Source organism: Podarcis melisellensis (genome assembly GCF_964234715.1).
Source record: "Podarcis melisellensis genome assembly, chromosome: 6".
Taxonomy (NCBI): domain Eukaryota; kingdom Metazoa; phylum Chordata; class Lepidosauria; order Squamata; family Lacertidae; genus Podarcis; species Podarcis melisellensis.
The window spans coordinates 49,259,841-49,285,516 of record NC_138538.1 but is presented as its reverse complement, the minus strand read 5'-3'; the positions used below and the strand labels follow the sequence as shown (position 1 = coordinate 49,285,516).

Sequence of the window (25,676 nt, the reverse complement as noted above, 5' to 3'; positions counted from 1 at the left end):
AGACAGCTGCCTATGCTCTTATTCTATTCTGAAGGCTTGCAACTTTTTAACATGGCCCATCTAGACCAGCATCCTGTTGGTGGGCAGGAGCAGGAACCGAGCAACGGGAGCTCACCCCGTCGTGGGGATTCGAACCGCCAACCTTCTGATCGGCAAGTCCTAGGCTCTGTGGTTTAACTCACAGCGCCACCCACGTCCCTTTGGTCCTTCAAACTAGAAACGAACCAGCGACCTAAGGATCTAAAGACATAGTAACACCCAAATGGATTTTGTACCAAATTATTGTACCTAGATTATTCTTGTGGTTTAAATTAATTGTGAGATGCTAAACACAATAGGGAGGAGGGTGTAACCTGACTTCAAAACAGTAACTCTAAGTACTGGAAGACAATCCACTCTTTTCTAATTGATGGGTCAATTTCAGATGCTTCCTACACATTCATGGGAACGCAGGTGGCGCTGTGGGTTAAACCACAGAGCCTAGGACTTGCCGATCAGAAGGTCGGCAGTTCGAATCCCTGTGACGGGGTGAGCTCCCGTTGCTCGGTCCCAGCTCCTGCCAACCTAGCAGTTCGAAAGCACGTCAAAGTGCAAGTAGATAAATAGGTACTGCTCCGGTGGGAAGGTAAACGGTGTTTCCGTGTGCTGCTCTGGTTTGCCAGAAGCGGCTTAGTCATGCTGTACGCCGGCTCCCTCGGCCAGTAAAGCTAGATGAGCGCCGCAACCCCAGAGTCTGCCACGACTGGACCTAATGGTCAGGGGTCCCTTTACCTTTACACATTCATATTTCTCCTTAACTACATATACGAGGGCTAGGAAATCTTGTTCTCTAAACTGATTATTGCTTCCTGAAAGCTCCCATATATAATTTTAATACATAATCCTAAATATGTATGGGATTGTAAGAAATGGCAGACATTAGCTTCATTTTCCTATAGTCATCTGAATAAACTGACCAAGTTTATTTGTTCCATCTATATAGTCTTTGTCTCTATGCCTCTATGTGTGAACATTTCCATAAGGAAGGAAGCCTGTGGCTGCAAATCAGACAGTCTGAGAAGAGACTCTACCGTTAGATGCCTTATTTGATACCACACAGTATCAAAGTACAAGGTGTGAAAACAGCCCAGATCCAATCCAAGGATGAACTGAGCCAGGATTGGCCTAAGGCATGAGCTCTACAAAATACTGTGAAGCATCTCAGCCGGAAACTGGATGATCACATAAGAAATAAATGAAGCATGGCATCAGGAAGTAAATCAGAATGAAGCAATGCCAGGGCTAGAGGCAAGCAGGGAAGCAGGAATGGTCAAATCCAACTTGGTCTGCATCTGAGCAATGAGTTACTCAGACTGTGTAGCAAAGCTAAGAGACAGCAGGTTTATATGGCCTATTTGGCTTTTGTGTTAGGTAATTCCAGGAAGCAGGAAAGTGTGTATATGGTAAGGCAGTCCTCCTGGTTTCAACTAATATGACGGATGGGTGGGCAGTTGAAGGGGAAAGGGGAGGAGTGGGAAAGGGCATTCTTTACCCAAAGCAGCCTGGCAAGCAAACCTCCCAGGTGGTCTGAAGATTCCCTGCCTCTGTCTCCAAGGTCCAAGTGGAAGGCAGTGGTGGAGTGGGATGAGGTGGCAGTCTAACCTGCCAGGCTCAGAAATATTACATAATTGGTTCTTAACTCTGTTGGGACTCGCTCCCAGTCACATGGCTGAGGAATATCAGAATCAATAAAATGTGCATGATAAAAGCACTTAGCACTGTAGCCATAGGTAGGGAACAAAAGAGGTATGGAGGGGGCACAAGGAAATGTTTCCCCATCATAAGGTCTCAGTTCCCACCTTCAGCAAGGTCAACTGAACCTATGGAACCCCTTTCTATATAAATTTACCCTGGAAGGGAAGTAGGATAGGAAGAATCTAGGAATTCAGCAAGATATGGCAGCAGACTACTATACTGCATTTCTACCTTTCAAAGGACAGGTGTGAAGGGACATTAGCTAGCCTCTGATCTCTGCCATAATGCAGAGACATGCCCATGAAGGACAGGAGACCATGGAACATGCACTTGCAAACTTAGTGTTCTAAAAGAACAGTGGTGAAATCTGTTCTTAATGCCCAGGAAGGTTCATTTTCTCTCTAACAGAGGAACCCCTCCCCCCAGTTCAAAAAGCAAATGCAATCAAATTATTTCATTTAGAGGAGATTAACAGCATAGTTTACTTGGGACCAAATCTTTAACCCCAAAGACCAAAAGAACACTGCAGCAAGTTGATGATTAATTTCACCAGCCTAAAGGACAACTTTGAGGAAACTGGAAGAGACATTGGGCTGCTTCACAAATACAAAAATCCGACAAAGTCTGTAGGAATCATGATGGTCTAAGCTAGCAGGTCTTTGTCTCACTTTATTCCCCCCCCCCCCACTCCTTGTTGGGGTGGGTTTGGGTTGTATGTGGGGTGGGTAGTGGTTGTATGTGTGTTGGGGGGTTGGCTATGTTTTACTCCCTGCTGAGAAAGATGCAAATGAATCAAGTGTTGTATTAATGAGATATATTAATTAGCAGTGGCGTAGCGTGGGTTGTCAGCACCCGGGGCAAGGCAAGTAATTTGCGCCCCCTAACTCGTGGATTTGTGCCCCCTAACCTGTGGATTTGCGCCCCCTAACCCCCAGATGTTGCGCCCGGTGCGGCTGGCCCCCCCTGCACCCCCCACGCTACGCCATTGTTAATTAGTCAACTGTTAATTAGTCAACATAGCTCTCCAATAGTCCTATTGGGTGCCATTCAAACAGTCTAGCTCACAAATGATCACACCTAGACTGCAACTGTAGATGTCCCAGAAACGTCTGCCTTGTCCTGCTCCCTGATACTCCCAGTTCATTCCATCTCAACCCTTTTCACATCGTTCTCTCCCAAAATTTGTTTTAGGCTCTCAACTATAGTAAGGAAGCCTGTAACAAAGAAAATGCATGTTCTTTGCCATAATATAGCTCTCTTTCTCTCTAACCATATAAAGTGAAAAAGCCCATGACAAAGCAAATACAGAGCCTTCTCCAAAATATATTATTTATCTGTCTGTCCATGCATGCATCCATCCATCCATCCCACTCATACCAGGATATACCTGGGACTCTGCTACCATGACGTCTTTCATGATAGGCAACCCAACTGGCTCATTATTCTCCAGCTTCACACAGATGACTTGGTAGCCTCGGATCTGGCCATGCTGCTTGTTAGAGATAGGTGACTTCCAGGTAACACGAATGGTTGTGGAGTTCACTGATTCTACCTCCACTTTCCGAGGTGGAGCACTGGGCACTGGAAGGCACATGAGAAAATTTCATCAGAGACAACAGCATTGCTTCTGGGGTGGAGGAGGCACACATCACCCCAGATTACAAAGCAGAATTCACAGTAGAGTGAATGGTAAATATCCATGATTGTACTGCTGGACTAAGCTGTCCTGCTATTCAAGGCATGGCATAAGGAGATGCAAAGCTTTGTCTAGATTACTAGTACCCACACAACCCAATACATACATATCAATGAGTGGACATATTACAGGCACAATGGGAACATAGTTAATGATTTACCATGAATATGCCAGGAGCATCCACTTCATACCTCCTTATTAGTGAATGGAAAAAACAAACCACAACCCCTAGCTGTGGGGATTTTTAATTATTTATTAGATTCCATAATGAGAGCTATACAATGGAAGTGCTAGACACAATCTAGTGAAAAGGGAATTACACAGTGTAGAGGCAGCCACGGAGAAGACTCTCACCAAGGTCACTAATAAGTCCAAATTTCTGAGAGTGGTGGAACTACCAAGAGGGCTCCCTATGCTGATCTTAGCACCTGAAATGGTATGTAGGGAAATCAGTCTTTCAGATAATTGGGGCCCAACATTTAGGGCCTTAGACACTAATATGAGCACCTTGTCCCTGGAAATGAATTGGCAACTGTTTTAAAACAGGGATTATGTGATTTCGAAATGGAACCCCACCTGGCTGCTGCATTTGAAGTTTCTAAGTAGTCTTCAAGGGCAGCCCAGCATAGCAATAATCAAATCTGGAAGTCACCAGAGCACAGAGTACAGTAGCCAAGTAATCTCTGCACAAAAGGGGCTGTAGCTGGCAAACCAGATATAGTTGGAAATAGGTCTTCCTAGCCACTAATGCCACCTGAGCTTCCATTGAATATCTTGGATCCAAGAGTACTCCCAGCCTGCTCCTTCCAGGAGCTCCCATGATGCAGAGCAATAGCTACCCCATAACTACTTTTTGGAAACAGCTCCAAGGGTAGACGTGGAACTACTGTAATACAGTGCCTCCAAACCCTGGAGTTGCTCCAGAAGAATACCACGGTCAAAGGTATCAAAAGCTACCAAAAGATCAAGGAGAACAAGCAGGGTTACACTCCCCCCATCTGTTTCCCAACAAATGTCATCAACCAGGGGGACTAAGGTGCTTTTTGGTGTAAAGTCTGGGCCTGAAACTGGACTGAAATCAATGATTTACTGTGTCCAAATGCTGCCACTGATGAAAATTTATTAAATTTATTAAAATTGCTTTAAGGTCAGCTGCTCTATAGCCTAAAGTGGGAGGCTGGTAATGAGGGAGGAAGGCAGTCCTAGGAGAGTCATATTCTTGGCTAGCCATTCAGCTTATAGAATGATCTCTGAGAGCAGTGTTCCCTCCAGAGAGTATCCTTGCTGTATTGCTACTCAGAATTTGCTTGAAAAAAGTAAGACCAGAATTCTGTTATTGCAGGGCAAATCCACAGCCCCTGTAAACACACTGTGTCCCATTTGCTAGTGCAAAACAAGGTTAATTGGGGGCAGAGAACTGGATGGAACCTGTAAGGACTGTTCTATGCAGACACTCGGCAGGCAGGCAAGGCAGCCGCTCACCCTCTGGCAACTGGTTGTTTCCACAGATCTCACTCTTAATTGCAGATAATTACTTGAAGAGGAGCACAGAGGGGAAAGATACATATATTAGCAGGGGGAGGAGGCAAGCCTAATCGGTGAATGAGAAAGGGGATCATGGACCTCATTCCATCTTTCTCCATAAACTGCAAAATGGTGTGTCTTTCCCTGATGGTTATTCCTCATCCGAAAAATAAGTGGAAAGCAAACTACATTGCAGTGTAGTAACTGGACAACACTCCCCTTCTGCTCCAACAGTTAGACATGGCTGGGAAAGTGCTTGTGACGGTTCCGTCAAGGCACAGAAATCACGAGACTTACCTATACCTGCCGATAAAGGGCAGAGTCTTAAGCTAACAGCAACTGCCAAGGGACTGAATTGTTGGGTCAATGGAGGTCACCCCAATTATGAGGAGGGTATATTAGCTACCAGTAATATTTCAAGATTCAAAAAGCACTCTTACCCCCTTTTTGTGCTACCACCTATGAAAAATGAGTGCATCAGGTTTTAAAACCAATCCTGACAGAGAGCTTAGCTGGAAGAGCCAACTGTACGGACCTCAAACTTATGCAGAGAGCTTGCTGCGACATTTCTAGGGTAGCAGTGTCCCTCCGGCTAAGGCTTTGCTAAATGAGAACTGAAGCAAACAATTCAGGCAGCAGGGCATACAGATGTGCAAGCAAGCTTCAGAAGTAGGCAATGAACATTGCTATGCAAGGCTTTACAGGGTTGCAGTGGTGCAAGCAACGGCACAACATGGGTGGTACAACTGAAGTATGCCTGCTCTCAGTTTACTGAGTGGCTCCCTTTTTCTATTTGTCTCTCTGTGCCCTTTTTGGTCTCTGAGGCAAGGATGCAGCCTGGGAAGCGCCTTCTGACAGTGCAAGGACTGGCACTTTCTACAGAAGAGATTTAAGCTGGCATGACATATCTGACAGACTAGCCATAACAATGCAATTTTTGCTTCAGAATGTCCTTGATAAGAGAGCTGCTTTGCCCATGTGATAGAGAAGAGGAACAGATTCATGTAGGAAGCAGGCATTTTGATTATATTTCATACATATTAACCCCATCATTCTTATTGACTACATTTAGACCCCCCCCCCTTTCTGTAGAGCCGAGAACAGCACTACAAATGCTATTCCTTTGGCAGGACCCAAAAGAGCCCTTGTTACCTTCAGTCATGGGTCGGGAACCTACCGTCTTCATCAGTGCGAACCCAGACCGGGATGCTCTCTGGCCCAGGACCCACGTCTGTGTGAGCCCTCACCCACACTTTGTACTCTGTCCATTTCTCCAGGCTGTTGATCTCCCAGCTTGAATGCTCGTGTCCAATGCCCTCAACCACACGCTTGCTGGTGTCCTCTCCTTCCACCGCTTGGTATGCGATAGAATACTGTGTGATGACTCCATTGCGGCTCTGAGCCGGTGGTGGTACCCAACTTACCCGGATAGAGGTGGAGCTGGTGCTTACACACACGACCTCTTGGGGTGGGGCAGAAGGGGCTAGGGATAAATAAAATGAAGCAAGTGGGGAGATGAGGGGAAATGATTGGGCAAAATACATACTTTACAGGGAGCTCTTACCCAGCCAACAGAGCCTCAATAAACATAGAACAAAACCCACTAGGCCCGATTCAATTGAATAGCCATCTGGCTATTCCCTCTCATTCACCTGTGCACCCCACCAACTACTCTGGGGGATTGGGTGAACCCCCAGAACTGGGTGCAGTGGGGGGGGGGGAGTAGAAGTGGTATTATTCCATCTGGCAAGCAGATATGCTATTCCGCCTGGCCTTTAATTTGAATTGAGCCTGATCTATTATTTTCCTTCTCTTCCCTCCCCATCCCCTTTTATGAAGATTACCCGCTCTGAGACCCCACAGCTAATTCTCCCCTAGCCTCCTCTGTAGAGGTTGCCTAAAAAGAAGAGAGAACTAGAAAGTACAAGACTTAGACAGATGTGAGATGAATAGGATAAGTAACAGATGAGAATAGGAGAGCAGGAATCAAGAAGGAAGGATCTGAAGTATGAAAATTATTGAAACCAAGAAGAAAAGTAAGGACAGTGTTGTTTTGTTCCTTGAATAACCTGATGATGCTCAAGCTGAGGAAGGCTATTGGAGTATACATCTTCTGAGGACAATCTGACTGTACACTAACTGGCAAGCAAGCAATCCTGGAAAATTGGATTCTTTGCATCTGACATATTGCTCCAAACCTGGGAGCAGGGCCCAGAACTGGAGGCTCCTAAGGCTATGAGGAAGGTTCCTAAAGAGGTAAAAAAAGTACTACAAACAACACTGCTGAGGTGGAACTGAAAGGTAGAGAGTAAAGAAAGAAAGCCAAGGCAATACAGGAAAGTAGACAAAGTGAATATAGGTATAACCCAAGAAGGATAAACGGGGTATGAGAAGCAGACAAGAAGAGAGCCTAAATTAACTGGAAACAATCCTTTTACTAATGAATTTGGAGATTTTGGAGAACAGGCCTCACTTGACAAAGCTCTCAGCAACTAGAAGAAGAAGAACTATCAGCAAGCATAATAAATGGATCAAAACATGAGACACAGTGATTTCCCACATCTACTGATGGCTGGGTAAGAGTCACACCTGAATAGTGCCAATAATAAGCTGCAGCTTAACATCAGAGGACAAAATAAAACACAGCAACACAAGCAAAATACATGGGAAAAGTACATGAGAAAGAAATGCACACCAACATGCACGTGCACGCGCACACGCACACCACACACACACACACCACACATTTTGAACCATGACACACACAAATATTCTCAGAGGCAAAATGAACCCATTCACTATTCTCAGGTTATGCCCTCCCTGGAGATGTAAGGGCCTCTAAATCATGCTTATGAGAATGGCTACTTGTGTGATGAGCACTGGGTAACCTAATTTCAATGTTTCTATGTTTAGTACCAGATGACTGATCTTCTCAACATGATATTATCCTCAAGTAAAATGCTAGGAGCGGCAGCACTTTCCCCAGAGATAACGTATCAAAGGACATAGATCCTATGTGTGATTAGAGGAGCATCTTATTTGGGCTGTTCAACAATTAAGGTCAGGATTCCCCATATCTGCCTTTGCAAACTATTCTTCTAAAACAGAAAAAAAATGGCTTCAAGTTTTCATTTGAGCCAGGGTGCAGCCTTGGATCCCAAGTTCTCAAAAATCATGCCCTGCCTGAGTTGCTTCCCTTGTTAGCTGTCTTTCCCTCAAACTCCACCCCACCGCTTGTCTGTTTCACTGAATGTGTTTACCTTGCTAGCACAAACCTTGAACTCCATTGGGGTTGGGTGGGGAAAACAACTTGAAAGGTAAAGCACTGTGTCCAATGTGGTCTCCTCTGTATGTTGTGGACTACAACTCTGATAATCCCTGACCATTGGTCATGCTGGCTGGGGTTGATGTGAGTTTGGGCCCAAAGCATCTGAAAGGCATGGTGTTGGCTACTCCTACTCTATCCATTTCCCACTGCTAAGCTGTCCTTCCATGAGGAAGGGACTAATGGCTAACATGACACATGGGTGACTATGACTAGTGTAATATATAGTTTAGCCTGGAGTATATGCAGTTATATTCCTTCATAAAAGCTAAAGAACAGACACCTGGAACTAGGAGATATAGCCAGGGATGGAGCCAGAGCACCTATCTTTTTATAGTATGAAACATTGCTGAGAAGGATCAGTATCATGGGAGTTCTGTGTCAGAGAGATCTCCCTTGCTTCTGTCCCCAGAGACCATTTAGTATACTACTGGGAAAACTTTAGAAATATAGCTTGGTAGTTTGCTAAATCAGCATATGGCCCTATGTTAAACTCAGATGCTTCACCACCTCCACATGCAATCTGTGATGGCAAAAAAGCAAGACTAGATGAGAAAAATGTTCAACAGAAATTGGTCTTGAGGCATGCAATCCCCTTAACTTTTCCATCAATTAGCAGAAACTTGGATTCTACAGGTTTCTCACAACACTTCAGGTCTGCAAAAAAAGCTGTTTTCAGACATTGTTCAAGGAAAGGTAAGTTTTAGAATTCCTACCGATAGGCTCATTAGAACAGGTTTCCCAGTGATCATAGCCACTTAATTCATGCTCCAAATGTTACATTTCATAGGGAAACGTGCTTTGGAACTACATGCCTTCACCCCTCACCTGGGAGGTGTGAAGAGAGGTTTATTCCTTTACCTGTGGACTAGAATCCATGAATGGCTAAAATGGCACAACATCAGGATTAGCCTTCCTTTAATTGCTGGACTTTAAATTCTTTGCACAGACTCCTAACATGGCCCAGCTACACAGAGCTATGCATGAGTCACAGGTTGGAGATATCTGCATTACTATTTGCTTCTGATATTTGTCTGTTAGGCCATGACTGGGCACTTGCCCAGCCATCATACTAACAAGGCATATCAGTACACATGCTCCATCAGTAGCTGCTAACAGAACAATTAATAGTATCCACATTCAGTTTGTGTCCCCCAATGTAAAATATTTATGATGCCTCCCTCTGAATATTGTTTCATATATTTTTGTCCAATCGTCCTGGCACCAAGATCCCATTAGCTAAAGAGCAAGTTAAACAGGACTGTTGGAATTCTTATGATTGATGTGCTAATGAAAGGAGGAAAGGTCATTCCAATCATAAGTGGAGCAGCTCTTCCCCACCCTGATTCATCCCAGGCACTCTCTGGCTCCACACAGAGAGGGCGGCTGCTGCCTCCGCTATTGCTTGCCCCACACAGCCACTAAATCCTTGACAGATGGCACAAATGAAAATGTCTCACTTTTCCCCTTTAATGCTTTTTGCATAAAAGCAAGCCCCAAAATCGTTAGTGAAAACAAGCTTATCTCAGAGCTCTTTGATAGCTTTAATCTGCTTATGTGCAGCACTTTGAGCTGCCAATAAAGGTGCATTGGTCTCCTACTCCACCAGCACATGGGCTCAGAAGAGAATGAAAGTGATCCAGCTTGGGTCACCTCTTTATCTGGCCTTCTGACTTACTTCACTGTTTGCCTCAAGCCTTCAAAGCCTTGGAGCAAAACCCACGCAGCAGTCTTCTTCCTCCTTCCACTCCATAAAAGTCAAGCATCCACATGCACCACACACCTCACTCAGCACACATCCCCTTAAGAAGCTATTAATCATTCAATCTACTTGCAAAGATCCCACCACCCCCCCAAGTTAATTCTTCCAGGCTTGCAAATGCCTGCGGTGTAGCAGTAATGCAATGTGTGCATCCCTCCTCTTGTACAGAGATGATTGTCTGGAAGGGGCAGGGAAAAGGCGAGCAATGGTGTCTCTGACTGGGGTATGAGGTACATGCACAGCAGGAAGGTGCATGCACGAGGTGCAGATATCAAACACCCACTACAACTGAATTGCATGGGGAAGAGGATGTGCCAGTAAACTCACAGAGATACAGGGAATAAATCTCATCAGCTTCTCCCACCTATTCCCTTTGCCCAGCATATCTGTGAGTCCACCTGTTGAAAGGGGAAAGCATGGACTGAAGGACAATGGGACAAGACTTACCCTGGGAAATGGCCCCTGCATCAGAGCCACAGCTGGCCTGTCCTCTCCACATTTCTCTTGCTACTGGTTCCAACCTCTCCATTAACTCTCATACAAAAGTGCAATAAGATTTTGTCCCTCACTCACTCTCAACCAAACAGAGACACTTACTGGACTGTGCTGTTCGAGCTTCCAAAACTGGGGTATAGACCCCTAGGCCCAGCTCAGAGCGGGCTGCCAGCTGGAACTTGTAGAGTGTGTCCGGCTTGAGCCCTTCGAGTGCATATGATGAGGTCTGGTCAAAGTCCACCTTATGCTAGAAAAGGCAAGAGGCAAGTTTTTCTTTTACTCAGATGGGGGGGGGGAGGGAGGGAATAACATAGCTATTGACACCTGAGTATTGGACTCTTGGCTGTGGATGCCTACCAGTACTGCATACTAGGAATCATGCAATAGAGCAATCTATGCTCATCCTATGTAACCCTGAAAGCCATTATTTAAAGGAGATGATTTCACTTCCCCACAGATGTTGTGCATTCTCATTACAGCCGTGAGAAAAAAATCACTTTCATTTCCCAGACACTGCATGCTTTTGGCTAATGAAGTATGTGTTGACATAAGTGCGAGTAAATTAGCATATATAGAAGACAAGCTGTGATAGGTCTTCACTTCAGAGCTACCACCTAATAGCTCAAGGCCAGATAACCTCTGGGACCTGATCCTACTATTATGTGGCAATAAAACTTACTGTTGCTCTTGCAGGAGCAGGAGCTCTTGCAGCTATCATAGGGAGGTGAGACTCTGGTATAGGTTCATAATCCAATGGGATTTGGATTGCAGAATTCTCACAGATGCACAAATATCTAGTCATGCAAATGCCATTTCCCACAACAATCATACTGGGCCTAACTCCAACAGATATAAAAATAAGTGCCCCATACCCATAGGCTACTTTGGCATAGGTCTTTAACCACCAATGGGTCATGTTGTCCCTCACCTGGATCCCATCTGTCTCTTCCCAATACACCAACTCATACTTGGTGACACGTTCTTGAGGTGCTGGCTGCCAGGTCAGCATGATCCGTGTGTCAGACTCTGCCTCAGCTTGGAAATCAGCTGGCTGAGATGGAACTGGAAACCAATAAAACAAGAGTCAGTTGTGGGAGGGGACTCCAGAGCAGCTTTAGAAAATTTCAAGGTGCAAGCCCTATCATCAACGCACTTCAACAACAGCATTGTCATAAACACAATCTTAACACATTCTCCTAAGCTCCAGGTTCAAACAAAGACAACTATGTTCTTTCTCAAACTAGTGATTAACCAAAGTATCCACAACTATGCTTAAGTCAACTGTTAACTACGCTGGCAACAGAGTGCTGCTGGAACACCTATTTGAAAAGGTCAAATTGCCTACCAAATCCCTAAAGTCTCTGGATCACACCTCAACCTCAGCTCAAAATATTAGCTCTTGGAAACAGTAGGACAGAGAAGGAATAGAGCTCACACAAAACATACATACCACCCTGTTGGGCTTTTATCTGGATGGCATCAGAAGGGGGTCCATCTCCTACTGAGGTGAAAGCCAAGACACGAATACTATAGGTGGCCCCATTTATCAAACTTCCTACAGTGGTGAGATGATGATCATCAGTGTTGTGTTTCTGCCACTTGCTGAGTGGTAGGTGGGGATCAATGGTGTAGTACACTCTATAGCCACGGATCATCCCATTGGGCTCTTCAGGTTGTTCCCATTGGACCAGCATGGTGCTGGAACTCAGCATCCGTGCCTTCACTTTGAGGGGTGGGCTTGATGGAGCTTGCTCTCCTGTCCGTGCATCCACCAACTCACTAGGGGGACTCCTGCCAATGTTGTTTACAGCAATAATGCGGAACTCATATTCTGAGAAGGGGCTTAGGCCACCAATGCTATAGCGGGTGGTTGCCACACCATCTACTTCTCGGAAAGTGCCCTCTAATGACTTGGACTTATATTGGATGACATAGTAGGAGATAGGGTCAGCATTTCCTGAGTCCCAGGTGAGAGTCACACTGGTAGCTGTCGTCTCCGTTACTAATGGCTCCATTGGAGGTTTTGGAAGAGCTGAAAGCAAAAAGCACAATGTCAGTAATTTGATTAGTGCAAATGCTGTAATATGCAGAGCTATAAAGGAGGCTTAGATGCTTGCTAACATTTTCCTTTAAAGGCAGAAATCATTTCATAGTCAAGAACGTACATTTTTATATTACACATTACCATATATTGCTTGAAGTGCTTCTTAATGGAAGAGTAAACACAGCAATCATGTTATTAGATGTGCTCAAAGCACTTGCTGGCAGCTGGCTAAATAAAGGTAATTTAAACAAGGAACCAAGTCAGGTTTTCTAAAGCAGAAAGGGTTATTCAGCTGAGGTACACTTTAGGAAGCCAGGTTCATGGCCTTTTCGGAAAGTATACCGGGGCAAAAGTAGTTCCATGTCTACTGTTGCTGCAACAGCAAGAATATGCGGACTGCAGGGACTTGTGGCAAGCATATTTTTGTGGTGGGATATTAAGGAAGCCAATCCTGTTATGAAAGTTCCCAGCATTAACAAGAAAGCAGAACTACTCTAGCACAACTGATCACATCAGCCATTTATCCAAAAAAGATAAATTTGTGATCAGTACTGTGTTCTACTATCTTGGGATCCTTCTATGTACTGGCTAGGCACAAGGAAAACATTTATGATCATGAAGAAAAGATTGAGAGACTCCCTGACTTCCATAATGATCACCCTCTGGAGCTGTATTAATGTAAATACTGAAATCACATTAGGTTATAGGATGTTTAGTAAGGTAACAGAACTGAAAGACAGGTGCTCCCACAAAGCTTTTTCAAGTGACCTGACAGAGATGTGCTGTCCTGGATGCCATTTCACACCATCCAGATACATGCACAAACCAAACAAATATTAGCTCTTGGGCAGGGCTCTTGAATGACAGTGGAGAGGCCTTATTATTTCTCCCAGAGACTTGCTCTATAATTCTGATGTTTGGCCATTCCATTTATGCACTGTAAGTAAGCCTCTATTTTACAAGAAAACAAATAAGAAAACCCTGGGAGATAAATGTTGGGTAACAGAGACGGGGTGGGGTGGGGGGGAGGCACACGTGATGTGTCTTAAAAGTCTACACATGTACAGCAGACTCCCTGCTACAGATGTTTGCCGTGAACATACGAGAAGCTGGAAAGACCTGTGCAACAATGGGGACAGGGCTAATGGTGAGGCTCCACAGCATCTTTGTACTCAGGTTCCCCATTCACACCAATAATGACTGAGTAGGGCTTATGTCACAAGTGTACCCCATTCTGCTACCTGGTACCATGCAGAGGTATAGGATACCATTCTTACCTTTGACAGTGATCTGAGCTGTTGCATGGATTACCCCCAGTGAGGACATGGCTTCGCAAGTGTAGTTGGCCGACTGTGTGATGTTGGTCAACTCTAAAACATTCCTGCCCATTGGCATGTCATCTTCTTTCGTCAGCTCCACGTCTCCAACAATCCACTTCACGTAGGGCATTGGGGACCCCACTGCTACACATGTGAGATTCACGCTCCCTCCAGGCATCACCTCATGGTTACTTGGAGGGATTGAAAATCGAGGGGACACTCGCCGCACTGAAACAAGGAATAGACAACTAGTAGGGTCACAGCCTAGACCATTGATATTCACTTGCTCCATACCCAAGGGGTGGGGGAAGGATCAACATTTCTCCTAAGTAGTAGCAAATCAATCCAGAAAAGAAGAAAAGAAAAAAAGAATTCTGAACAAGAGCTGTTCACTGCTCTGCCAAATTTCATACCCAAGGTTCTCCCTTTGAGCCACTGGTGTTTTCGGCAGGAGCTCAACTATAGGACTGCCACCATTATTGTTCTCTCAACTAAGTTACATTACGGACTCTAAAATGTCTCCTTGTTTCAAATGTATCCACTAATTAGAAAATATGTTCACTCCCTGTCCATAGGGTGTGCAGAACCTCTGCAAGGTGGAATAAGCTACTACTGGTAGGTTTCACAGCAAAGCAACCTGCAGGACAAACCTATCTTGCAGGGGCAGCTACAGGGTTTTATTTTTAAATTACTGCATGCATTACTGCTAGCTAAAACAGTGTTCCTGTGCAAGATTCAGCAGTGAGCCTGGGGCACCTCACAGCCGGATCAGAACACCTTGCTGGGTAGGAGCTTCATCCTAATAGACAGGAGATCAGATCCAAGTGACAGCAGAGGGCCTGGGTGACAGGGTCTTCTCTCCCATTGGGAATGTGCTCCAGGAGAAAGAACACTCCTTATTTCATCACACAGCATCTATTCATATAAAAGTCTCACTTGGGTTATTTTGTAGACAAACCATTAGATGGGCTAAAGTGCCCCAGCTGTTTGCTGTACACACATCAGTCAGGGAAATGACGCTGAGAAATCAGGACCCTTCTTTAAGGCCAGTGTTATGGGCCAATTTAAGGAGGGATAGAGGAACACAACTGAACATAGTAAATCTTTGTCTCCTCTGGGCAAACTCATTTCAAATACATACAATAAAATAAAAAATTAAAAGTGTGGGAGGGAGGGTGCAATGTGTCTCTTCTGGGAAGCCTGCTTTTCTGGAATGGAGATGTCACTACACATTTAATATCACAGCCTCTCCAGTCCACAGAGTCAGGGCTGGCAGAGTAGTGAAGAGCTGCAATGCAGAGGGACAGGGTTAGCTGGAAAGCAGTGGGGTGGACTATTTGTTAGCAAGATGGGAGAGACCTGCTCAGGGGCTAAAGCCCACTGGGACTGCCTCATGCTGGGCCGCCTCCTGCGTCATCTCCAGCACCACAAAATCTCGTTAGAAAAGGGGCAGCTGCTGACAGACAGGCTGACAAGACTCGGCTCAGCCTGACACTTCCCCTAATCAAATTTCGCTTGAGCTCTCTTTGATGATTCATTCCCAAACCAGCAGACTCACAGAAATAGACTGAACACAGAAGCCCCCACATTAGAATGTACAACAGAGTGAGGGTTTGGGGATAAATTAGACAATGCTGTCAACAGTGACAAAGCAGAGCTCATCAGCTCCTCACCAGCTTTTTTTAAGGGGCCCTCCCATAATGATAATGTGCATGTTATCAAATGTCTAAATCTATAATCTAGTGGGTTGTTCCTTTTAATCAATTGTTCAATCTCAGATCAATAATTGTGTGCATGGTCACCAGTGAAAGGCTTGCTCCCTGCCTGACAGGGGAGTGCACCCCCAAACAAGACAGAAATTAAAGCAAATCAGTGCTCTAACAGAGTTATGAGAATACCCTGGTATTTAATGGACATGGCAATGGATCAACATGATGGGGTGGTTGTCCAACGCAGCCTGGTTCTGATCGGCAAGAGGCAGGACTTGTTCTCCCCCCCACAATGAACATGGTATTGAGCCAGTACATGAAGAGGTTTGTTCATTTGTTGTGTTTTATTCCAGGGACCAACCAACTTCCCACCCGCTCACCAACCAAACTGGTCTCAAAGAAAAGCAAGCTTGAGTAGTAACAAAAACAGGCTCGTGCACGGCAATAATTAATTGACTTGACATGCGCCAGACAGGAAAGAGGCCAGGTATGGGAAAGCTGCTGCTACATAAAATCTTGACAAAAAACAAGGGTGGGAAGGTTGAAATGCACAGATAGGCAAGCACGAGGAACAGGAATGAGACTGGAAGGAATTCATGCAGAAGGGCTGAAAGAATTCAGTAGCATGCAGAAACCACCTCTGCCATCCACTCCAGTGAGAACCAAGCAAGATACTCCTACAACTACCTCCGATTACCTAAGCCACCTTCAGGTGCATGCTTGAGCAGTGGTTAGAATTAGAGTGAATCTCCACCAGAACAGCATTCCCTGACATATCTCTCAGACATCAGACCCCAGCTATCTCCTTTGTGGCCGTAAAAAGACCTGTCAAGACCATGCTTGGGAAGAAAGAACACGGCTTGTGAATCTGCCGATAAGCGCTTTAGTTCATTCAGCAAAGAGCTATCGAGAAAACCTCTCGCCCTTTTTGAAAGCTGCTGTTTACTATTCTAGCGGCAGGGGAAGAGAAAAGGTTACTCGACAATGTATCAGAGAGGGGTCTCTTCTAGCCTAGCCACAGGATGAATGGCAATGAAAATCTCTCCCCCCCCCCCATCTCCACACAAAACCAAGCCGATTTGAAGAAAGGCTGTAGGCAAGCCCCTTCCCCAGGGGTAGGTTACTCAAAAAGAGGATCGGAAATCAGAGCACTTCTGATTCCACAAGACGACTCAGCCAAATGTCACTCTTATGACTGAGCAGAGATATGCATCTCCCTAAGGCCAACACAGACACTAAGCTGATGAACCTTTTCTTTCCTATTGGTACGTTGATGCAGCAACAGTTCGAGATTGGTTACAGGGCACAAAGGTGCAAAAGTGAGGCTGCTGCCTTAGTTCTTCACTCAGTTTCCACTGTTTCATTTCCAAAAAAATGCTTGCCTTCTTCCTGCCCTAGGTTGCCCTATTAATGACCTAGCCTCAACAAATTGTCCTCCAGCCACAATACGTTGCCTAAGTACTGCACTGTGCAAGCAGAATAGATTGTTTCTGCTGGTCAGAAGGGGTGGTGGCAGGAGCAGCTCCCACACTAAGGCTGTGAAGACTCAGACAGTATCCAGTGTTTGTTGCCCTTATGCTGTGCCTGCCTCTGTAGCATCACTTTGGTGGTTTCTCTCTTCCAGTCTGGTTGCAAATACTCTTCAGATGTGCTGCAAATCAAACTGTAGTTCTCATTATGTAGAGGGGAAGAACAGAGGCAAGGTGATCAATGGAGGCTCAGTTGTGTGCCTTACTAGCGAGTGGGAGGCAACCTCCCTTCTATCTAGTCTTTCCTTGGCTATTAAACTACACACTGAGATCTTAAAATGTCAATAAAACAGGAACAGATGGGCTTAGAGATGCTACTGTCAATCCAGGTTGGATTATAATCTAGAAAGAATGCCTGGGAAGGTTACAAAGGAGGTGGATTCCAACCTAGCAGCAGTATAGCATTCCTGGGTAATTGGCAGCTTCTTTGTGGGCAGAGTCCAGTGGGATGTGAAGCACAGCTGTCAATCAGCATTAGAACATTCTGGCAGAGCAGAACTAGTGAAGGTTGCTTACACAGCATCCCCAAGCATGCATATGGTTCTAGCTTCCACTAGGCTCCAATCTTTCTCCTGCCTCTGGCATGACAATCAATAATTAAGGCAGATCCATTCCCACCAATCGCAGGAATCTGCAGAAATCCTCTTCCAATTTACAAAGCAAATCACAAGGACCAAACGAGAGTAGATGCCTCCTAAATATTTCCAGTATCATTCACACTATCATGACTTCTTTTCTCAGTAGAATTTGTCAGTTTTTTTGTTTTGTTTTCTGTAAACTCCTTTTAGATAAAGCAGAAGTGAGCAACTTGGTGATTTTGGAAGAAACCACATGGGGGAAACTATTGTAAAGGTCTATGGGTAATGGTGTTCAAGGTTTATTTCAGCAGACTATCGAACATGAAATTCACTGTTATTCATCCCAGAGCATGGCATCCTATATGACTCACAAAAGAGGAAAATCCCCCAGGCTTCCCTACGGAATGGAGCATGCAGGGCAATCATTTGGCAGTCAAGGTGGAAAGTAAGTGACATATTCTGAGCCATCTCACAGCAGTGGAGGTGATAAGAACACACCAGTAGAGACCAGCTCCACATTCTGGAAGGTAGGGAGGGGAGATGCAGGCAATACCACAAAGGGAGGTGGAGAAGTGTTAATAATTTAGCATGCATTAGCGTGCACCTTCCTTGCATCCAGAATAAATGTGCATGGATCAATCAACCTGCTTAGCTCAGATTAGAGCAGCTGCTTCTCGGCTTTCATAAAAACACTGAGGTCATCTCACTAAAAGTCCTCCTCCCATCACTTTTCTACTTCCATCATGGGAAACTCCAGGCACTAAGCAATTGCTAAAAGCTGGGCAGTTTTAACAACTATTAATTGATTACTACAGCAGAGCTAAGAGAAGGCCACTGGAAAATAATAACAGAAGGAGTGCTAGAGTCACACTAAAAGTGAAAGGCACCAGCCAGCCAAAATTAATTTACAGTAAAAGATGAATTCCTGTTGTTGTTGTTGTTGTTAGCACTCTTGGACAGTAGGATCAATGGTGTGTTATTTTTAAAAATTCCTTAATAAGCAATTTGCTTTTGTCACTCACAAAGCTTCAACTCTTTTCATAGTCTGACTTTAAAATCTCATACACAAACCCCACTTCATCTTCTGCAAGTATTGCATCGGACCATGACGTGCTTAGGGATTTTAATCTTTGTCAAAAGTTGTTTCCAGATTCTAGAGTATTAATTAAAGTTCAACATTGTGAGTCTTGATTTAGCTTTTAGCACTCTTATTTGTGACAAAATGCCAGAACCATCCAGAAACAAAGGCAAGGTAGTAACCATCATTGCAATATAATTTTGTCTTTCGCAAAACATTTTATTCAAGATATCTTAATTTTGAGCTGGAGACTATGCAAATTGATCCCCTCCTTCAGGTAGCGAAACTGCTTTAATAAGCTGTTCATGCCAAAGACAACTGCCTCCTCTCTCAATTCTTCCATAATATAAATCTCATTTTCCTGACACCTGCACAAGTTTGCTACCTGGGTCAGCTTACATGTATGGTTTTGTTTCTGGCTTTGTGGGAACGCTGGGGTAAAAGCAATGCTGTTGGGAAACTGAACAATCCTTCCTCCTGTATTGTCCAGTGTCCATGGCTCTATCTTACTCTGCTTTATCACAACTGCTTCTGGAAGGTGGGCAAACTGGAAAAATTATCAGATCTGAATAACCCCTCCACCCCTTCTCATACTTGTCATTACTGTTTTAAACAATATCTCCTGATGGAAAGGTAGTTCCTAGGGCCTCACAATCTATTGACAGAATCACCAGCAGGAGGGAGAAGACTGGAAGGGGAAAAAAGATGCATTTAGAGTCTAAACTCCTGCTCAAACAATGCCTCACTATTTATGTTCCCAATACATCCCTGAGTGCTGACATTTTATAGACAATTTCCAAAACAGGGCCTAGCCATTTTGGGATTATATTTCAGCTATAACTTTTAGAGCTAATTATTTGCGCTGACAACCCCATATAAAAGAGGATCTATCATTACAGCAGAGCAATGCCAAAGACCTATCACGGTTCGGCCTGGTGACACGCTAATAGCAAAGCAAGGGAGAGGCAGACTCTGCAGCTCTGGAATTTGCATTCATTCACTTTTGAAAATAACACAGCATTAAGGGGGGAGAGAGAAGAGCTGCTATATCAAGATAAAACAACTCCTTAATAAATAACCTGGTAGCAATCGTAGAGCAATAATTAAATGCATGGGTGAACAGTACACAGTTGTAAGTAAAGCTGGGGGGGGGGGGACAAAAACTAAGATATAATTATCAGTGCCAAACAAATTATAAGGCTTGGAACATCCCACTGGAATATTTAGCATCTAACATATCTCTCCCCGTTAAATGTTTGAGCTTTGGGACATTTCTCGTGGGCTGGGACCAAGCAACATCCTGGTCAAGGGCTGTTCCATATATGCCTTTTTCTCACAAGGGTGTTGGGAAACATGTACATCTGGGAATATAGTGTGAAAATAATGCCTGTTTTCCACAGGCTAGTGGTTGTGGCTTTGAAACAAGAAAGAAAGAAAGACAACTGAAAAGCTGTTTGTTAGATGAAGTATTCTGATAGATTTTTAAATAGCTTTATGGAAGCTTAACTGGATGGAATGGAAACCTAAAGGAATTAGAAATTTTATTTATAGATGCAGAATATGATATATGTTAATGAAACTGGAACAAAAAGTTGGATTTAAAATGAATTCTAAGCATATAAATTGAGATATGCTGAATTATAGAGAAGTGTGTACATAACACTTGTGAATAACATTAATGATGTTTATATATGGTTTGCAAAGTGTAACTAATAATAAAAATAAAACACACCCATTTGTGCACTGGAGAAAATGGAAGTCACACTTATGATTTTAATATGTGAAGGTGTAAGCATAATGCATGAAACAGCCCTAAGCGTATATCTGTCAATCAAGGCTACTTTTGCTATTGATATATGCTGGTGGTTCCACTGGAAGAAGGGATTTAATTTTTTCAGGTTACTTGACCTTAGACATGAAAGTGCCAGGCAAACAGAATCTGTGCAGCTTCAGATTGTTTCACTATCTCTCAGCTACAATTCCTGCCAGGATCACATGCAATGTTGCCCTAAACAAGCTTTGGTTTATGTCTGAAAACAATAAAACTTTCTCCCCTTGTTAAGGGGAGCATATTCAGAGAACTAAAATGAAAACAAAAGCAACAGCTCTGGGACAACTGCAATGGCAGCTCATTAAACAAGTTCTAATTCTAATTCTAATGAAGTTCACTTCGTATGGCTGTGTAGCAGATTGAGGAGTCTTGGTTTAAGGGAATGTCCAAATAGCAGTGTCTCAGGCTTCATGTATTTTAGTGCTATTGTGCTAAACAAGAAGCACAAACAACAGAAGAGTAACTTGGAAAAGTAGGTGCTTTTTGATTCCCTCCCCCTCTTTCTTTTTTCTTTTCCTTTCTCCTCCTGCAATGAGGCTACATTTTAATATTTAATATTTTAATGTTGTATTTTAATTTTGTTTTTAAGTTGTATTCATTCAACTTGTTTTTATTATTGCTTGTTAGCCTCCCTGAGCCCAGCCTTGGCTGGGGAGGGTGGGGTATAAATAAAAATTATTATTATTATTATTATTATTATTATTATTATTATTATTATTATTAAAGTACAGACTCCAACCATAAGTCCTGGCATGCAGAATAGGGTAGTCACTGTCCTATGATCATTACAGGTACACAGGAAAAAGTGTGGGAACATAAGGGATGCAATAGCAGAGCATGTGGACTGAAGGATGAACATTATCCCCCTTCAGAACTAATGCATAGACATTTCCCAACTCTCAATATCCACCATTCTCTATTAATTGGTCATTTTAGGGCCTATAAAGTTATGGATTCTGTTTCTTTCATCAAAGGAATACTACCTTGGGTCAGAGAAAGCTGTTGATATATCAATAGGAATTGCTTCAGGTTATGGCACTGCTAAGTCCAGGCAACATCCTCCCTTAATTTCAATACTCAGCACCATTTTGAAAATACCTGACTTAGAACAGAAGTTGAACTTCAATGGAAATATTGGAGTAGCTTAAGCCACCTGCTAATTTTGATGTCTACCAATCACCTTTTGTCTAATATCTTGGTGCAACACAGCACTGTCAATAAGAGAAAGGCAGGTAAGATAACGGCACACCTTCCTTTCTCTAGTACAGTTGTTGCCCTTGCTGAGTGAGTCTTTGTCCAGGGAAGAATGAAGTCCCTGGGTTTCAGGTATACAGGTATCAATCTTATAAACAAAAATGATCCAGCATGAAAAAACTCTGCTTTTTCAATTACATCAGTGGTGCTTTGTATGTATCATGAACACAGCATCTCAAACTCAAGTGTGATGTGGAATGAATTCAATGTGTTAAAAAGGCAGCTATGGTGCCTCTATCAGTTGCTCCTTCCTCTTCCTACTCTATACCAAGCAGCTTACACTGTGAGCAAGGGGTGTCCACCCTGACCGAAACTTCAAATCAGTACTTTGCGTTCCTCAACAAAAAGGAAAGGTCACACAGGAGTCTAACAAAGTAACAGATTAAGGCAAAACCCACTCTGCTGCCTACTCTCTATGTACATGCACCCCATTCTCATCTCAAAACACGGAAATCTTTGGGATGGACTGCATGCAGATAAGGGTCTGTGCATTTTAAACATCAAGCGACAAAAGGCATGCAAGCAGTGTGGTCAATGCTGTCAGCAAGGACATAGCAATTAGGAAGCAGATTCAGGCCTGCTATGGCAGTGCCTGGCAGAGAGCCAGGGGCCATCAGACCCTCCCCTTGCAGGGCTGGCTCTCCATCCCCTACTGGAAAAGTCTCATCAGAGGTGGCATACTGTAGATGGATAAGAAGTGAAAAGGACCAACCTTCTCGCGGATCTGAGAGATGAAAGTTTGTTTTGTTTGATGACATTGTGCGATGAAGATGAGAAGGGAATAAAAAAAGACAAGGAAAAACACAGAGAGTAAAAACAGGCCAAGCTGCATGTGTCTGCACAGCACTGAAACAACAAGACATGATGGTAGAGACCGGCCAGGACTACCCACTGTGCAACTGCGCACGCACACACACACAAACATTCCTGCCACAGAACACTGGATTCAGCTTCTCTTCCTCATCCAGATGCACACAAGCAGACCATCAGTATATAGGAGCACATGTCCCGGGAACACCAAGAGCCAAGTTTATTTGGATAGGCTGCCTCCACTTCTGGTCAAGTACAGGCAAGAACAAGTGTGCACACACTCATGGACATACCCACCACATTTCAGACACCACAGGATTTTCAGTCAAGTGCCAAGCTCCATTCCAACTGTACAGACAGTAGCGGAGGCACTTTAACCCCCACCTGCCTCTCTCACACAGCTCAGTATCTGCACACACGCCCCATCACTCCTCAACACAGAGGAAGCAGTCCTGGTGAACAATGGGAATTCTTTAAGCATGAAGAGCCTCTTTCCAAACAGAGCTAAAAGCAGCAGAGAAACATTAGTGCAGTATGAACCAGTTGCTGTGTCAGGACCCCTGATGCACTGAACTGGGAAAGAAAGGAGGGCAAGAAGTCAAAGCAACGATCACCCCAAATCAGCAGGGCAATCCAGTGCATTCCTGTTTTTGTTCCTGCAGGAGAGATAGTAAGAGGTTAGTTGTGTTTCCCTGAAGGGCATGGAAGACCTTGTTTCCTTTGCAGGAATGACCTTATAGCAGCTAATATCTGTGGTGAATCGTCTGAAATTGAACCCTTGCTGAGAGAATGCAGAGACTGTTCTGGTGGTTAGAAACTGCTTATGAGTCACATTTTAAGGGTGGGAAACGGCACGGCGGGTGTGGGGGGGAGAACACTGCCTGTCGGCAGAACACACTCTCAATTAAAACCCTTAATGGGAAAGATATACACTGTATGGTTGGTTCCATCAGTAATTCATTTGCAAGGATGAGAGAGGATGGGATTTCAGCTAGTTTTCATGATGTGCAGCCACCTACCTGCTCCTTAAACAGACTGCACCAAGAAGTACCATGGAAGCTAAGATATACTCCACAGTGCATATTTCTCTTTGCTCAAGGACCAGAATGAAGTGTGTTGCAGTAGCCGTTAAGTACAGAAAGTCGAAATATAGTTTTGGTTCTGCTTACTCCTTTGTCACCACCCAGGAGTGAATGGAAAAAGTACTTTGTCTTTTCTGAGTGTGACAGGAGGATTGCACCACATTTGTAGTTCCACAGTTGTTTCAGGGGATGATGGGAAGATGCCAAAGGTTCCGCCTTTGGATATGTAGTCAAATGATTGTTTGTAAGATTCTATTATTTGAACCTAATCTGCTGTATGAAGAGATTAGAATCCCAGCTATATAACCTTCCTATTAAAAAAGGTTCAAATCTTTGGGAGTTCAGCAATTTGGGTGGGTTTGAATTTTGGCTCAGTTCCCCAGTGCATACCTACATTTCTCAATGAGGTGAGCAGACCTGTGTCTGGGGCTGTACCGCTTCAGAGTACAGATAGGAGGATTACATATTCGCCAATATGGAGCCAAAATATTAATAATAATTCCTATACGTTAATAAATTAGTATTCTCTGAGAGAAGGCTAGGCTAGAATCTTTCCCTTTGACATTTAGTTTTCTAGGTGGAAGTGATATTTTTATAGGAAAGAGAGCACTGAATCATGTGAACCCCACTAGCGGTCTGAAATGTATCAGCCCAGATATAGTTTTACTACTCCAGTGAAAAGTAGTTGCATAGAGGCAACTACTTTGCAAAATTACCAGCATTCCACAAAAAAGGAACTAACACTGAGGTAGGCAATATGAAAAGAAGACTGTGCTATCTGAGGTGCACAGCAATGCTATACAACTCATCAGTACAAAGCCCAGGCCAGGCAAGCTGTAATGGTTTGCCCACATGTGTTTGTACTTTAGATTACAGTAAGCAAGGTTCACGTATGAAGCACACTAATACAAACAGATAACTTTCTAGCCCGTCAGTCAAGAATGATCTTGGGGCCTGTAATTTGTTACTAATTGCTGGATTATCTCTTAATCACTTCTTATACTAATGGATTATAGGAAATGAACATCTGCAGCTGAGTCTGCTCTGGAAAGACCCTGGATGGAAGCAGCTACACCTCATCTCATGTTGAAATTGTGCCTGCTTTATCAGTAAATATGCCAACACCTAGTGAATTGGAATGCTCACTTTCTCCCCAGAGCCCTTCTCTTCATCCCTTATCTCTGGCACTGCAGGAAGCAAGTCCTTCTGCTCTTTTCAGAACACTGGGACTTAAAAGCATGACAGTAAGAAGTGCAGTAGTTTACATCTTCCATGGAAAGAGCAATATATGCAAAATATACCTGACACCACAACCTCAAGTTCTGCTATCACCTACAGGAGCCAAGAAAGGCCTTAAGTGTTCCATGTTTCATGGGCCCCATCTGTCAGTAGTCTGACAGCAACTGCTAGTCTCACTTGATGAGGGGCAACAGCATCAAAATAACAAATGTGATATTGGACAAGCAATCAGAAGCACAATGCTGTTCCCAGTATTCCACAGAGAAACAGAAAGTAAATGAAGAGGTTGAGAAACTCCTACTAACCCTGATTACTTTGATAAGGTCAGAGAAGCTCCCAGTACCCCGATCACTTTGATAATTTATGTATAAACCTTATAGCACATTCTCCTATCCTCTGCAGAAGAGCCAAAGTGGTAACAGGGTGACTACTTGTACAATAACCCCCACCCAAACAAGAAAATCCATCACCCCAAAAGAGGACAAAAGAGGGCACTGGTTTGCCTAAAAATTGTATATGCCAATTTGTACGTATAGATGCCCATTTAGAAATAGCTGTTATAATTTAACTAACAATACAATGCATTTCATCATACTGGAGAAGTCTGTGACAAAGAAACAGGTATGCTTGCTTAATATTTATTTTTAAGAACTCCTATTTAAAATCT

General features: G+C 43.8%; 1 protein-coding gene across 12 annotated transcripts in view; it reads right to left on the bottom strand.

Moving 5' to 3' along the window:
• The window catches only part of PTPRF (protein tyrosine phosphatase receptor type F), a 462,180-nt gene that overhangs the window by 57,729 nt on the left and 378,775 nt on the right, over positions 1-25,676 (bottom strand). For 8 of the 12 annotated variants that reach the window (XM_081916183.1, XM_081916179.1, XM_081916185.1 and 5 more), the window contains 6 exons: positions 13,858-14,127; positions 11,987-12,568; positions 11,465-11,598; positions 10,639-10,783; positions 6,132-6,437; positions 3,122-3,315 (listed from right to left, as the gene is read on the bottom strand). In XM_081916183.1, coding sequence (XP_081772309.1) covers positions 3,122-3,315; positions 6,132-6,437; positions 10,639-10,783; positions 11,465-11,598; positions 11,987-12,568; positions 13,858-14,127 — 1,631 coding nt within the window. The remainder of the gene's footprint in view (positions 1-3,121; positions 3,316-6,131; positions 6,438-10,638; positions 10,784-11,464; positions 11,599-11,986; positions 12,569-13,857; positions 14,128-25,676) is intronic. The other 4 variants (XM_081916189.1, XM_081916190.1, XM_081916180.1 and 1 more) reach the window with 1 other exon arrangement.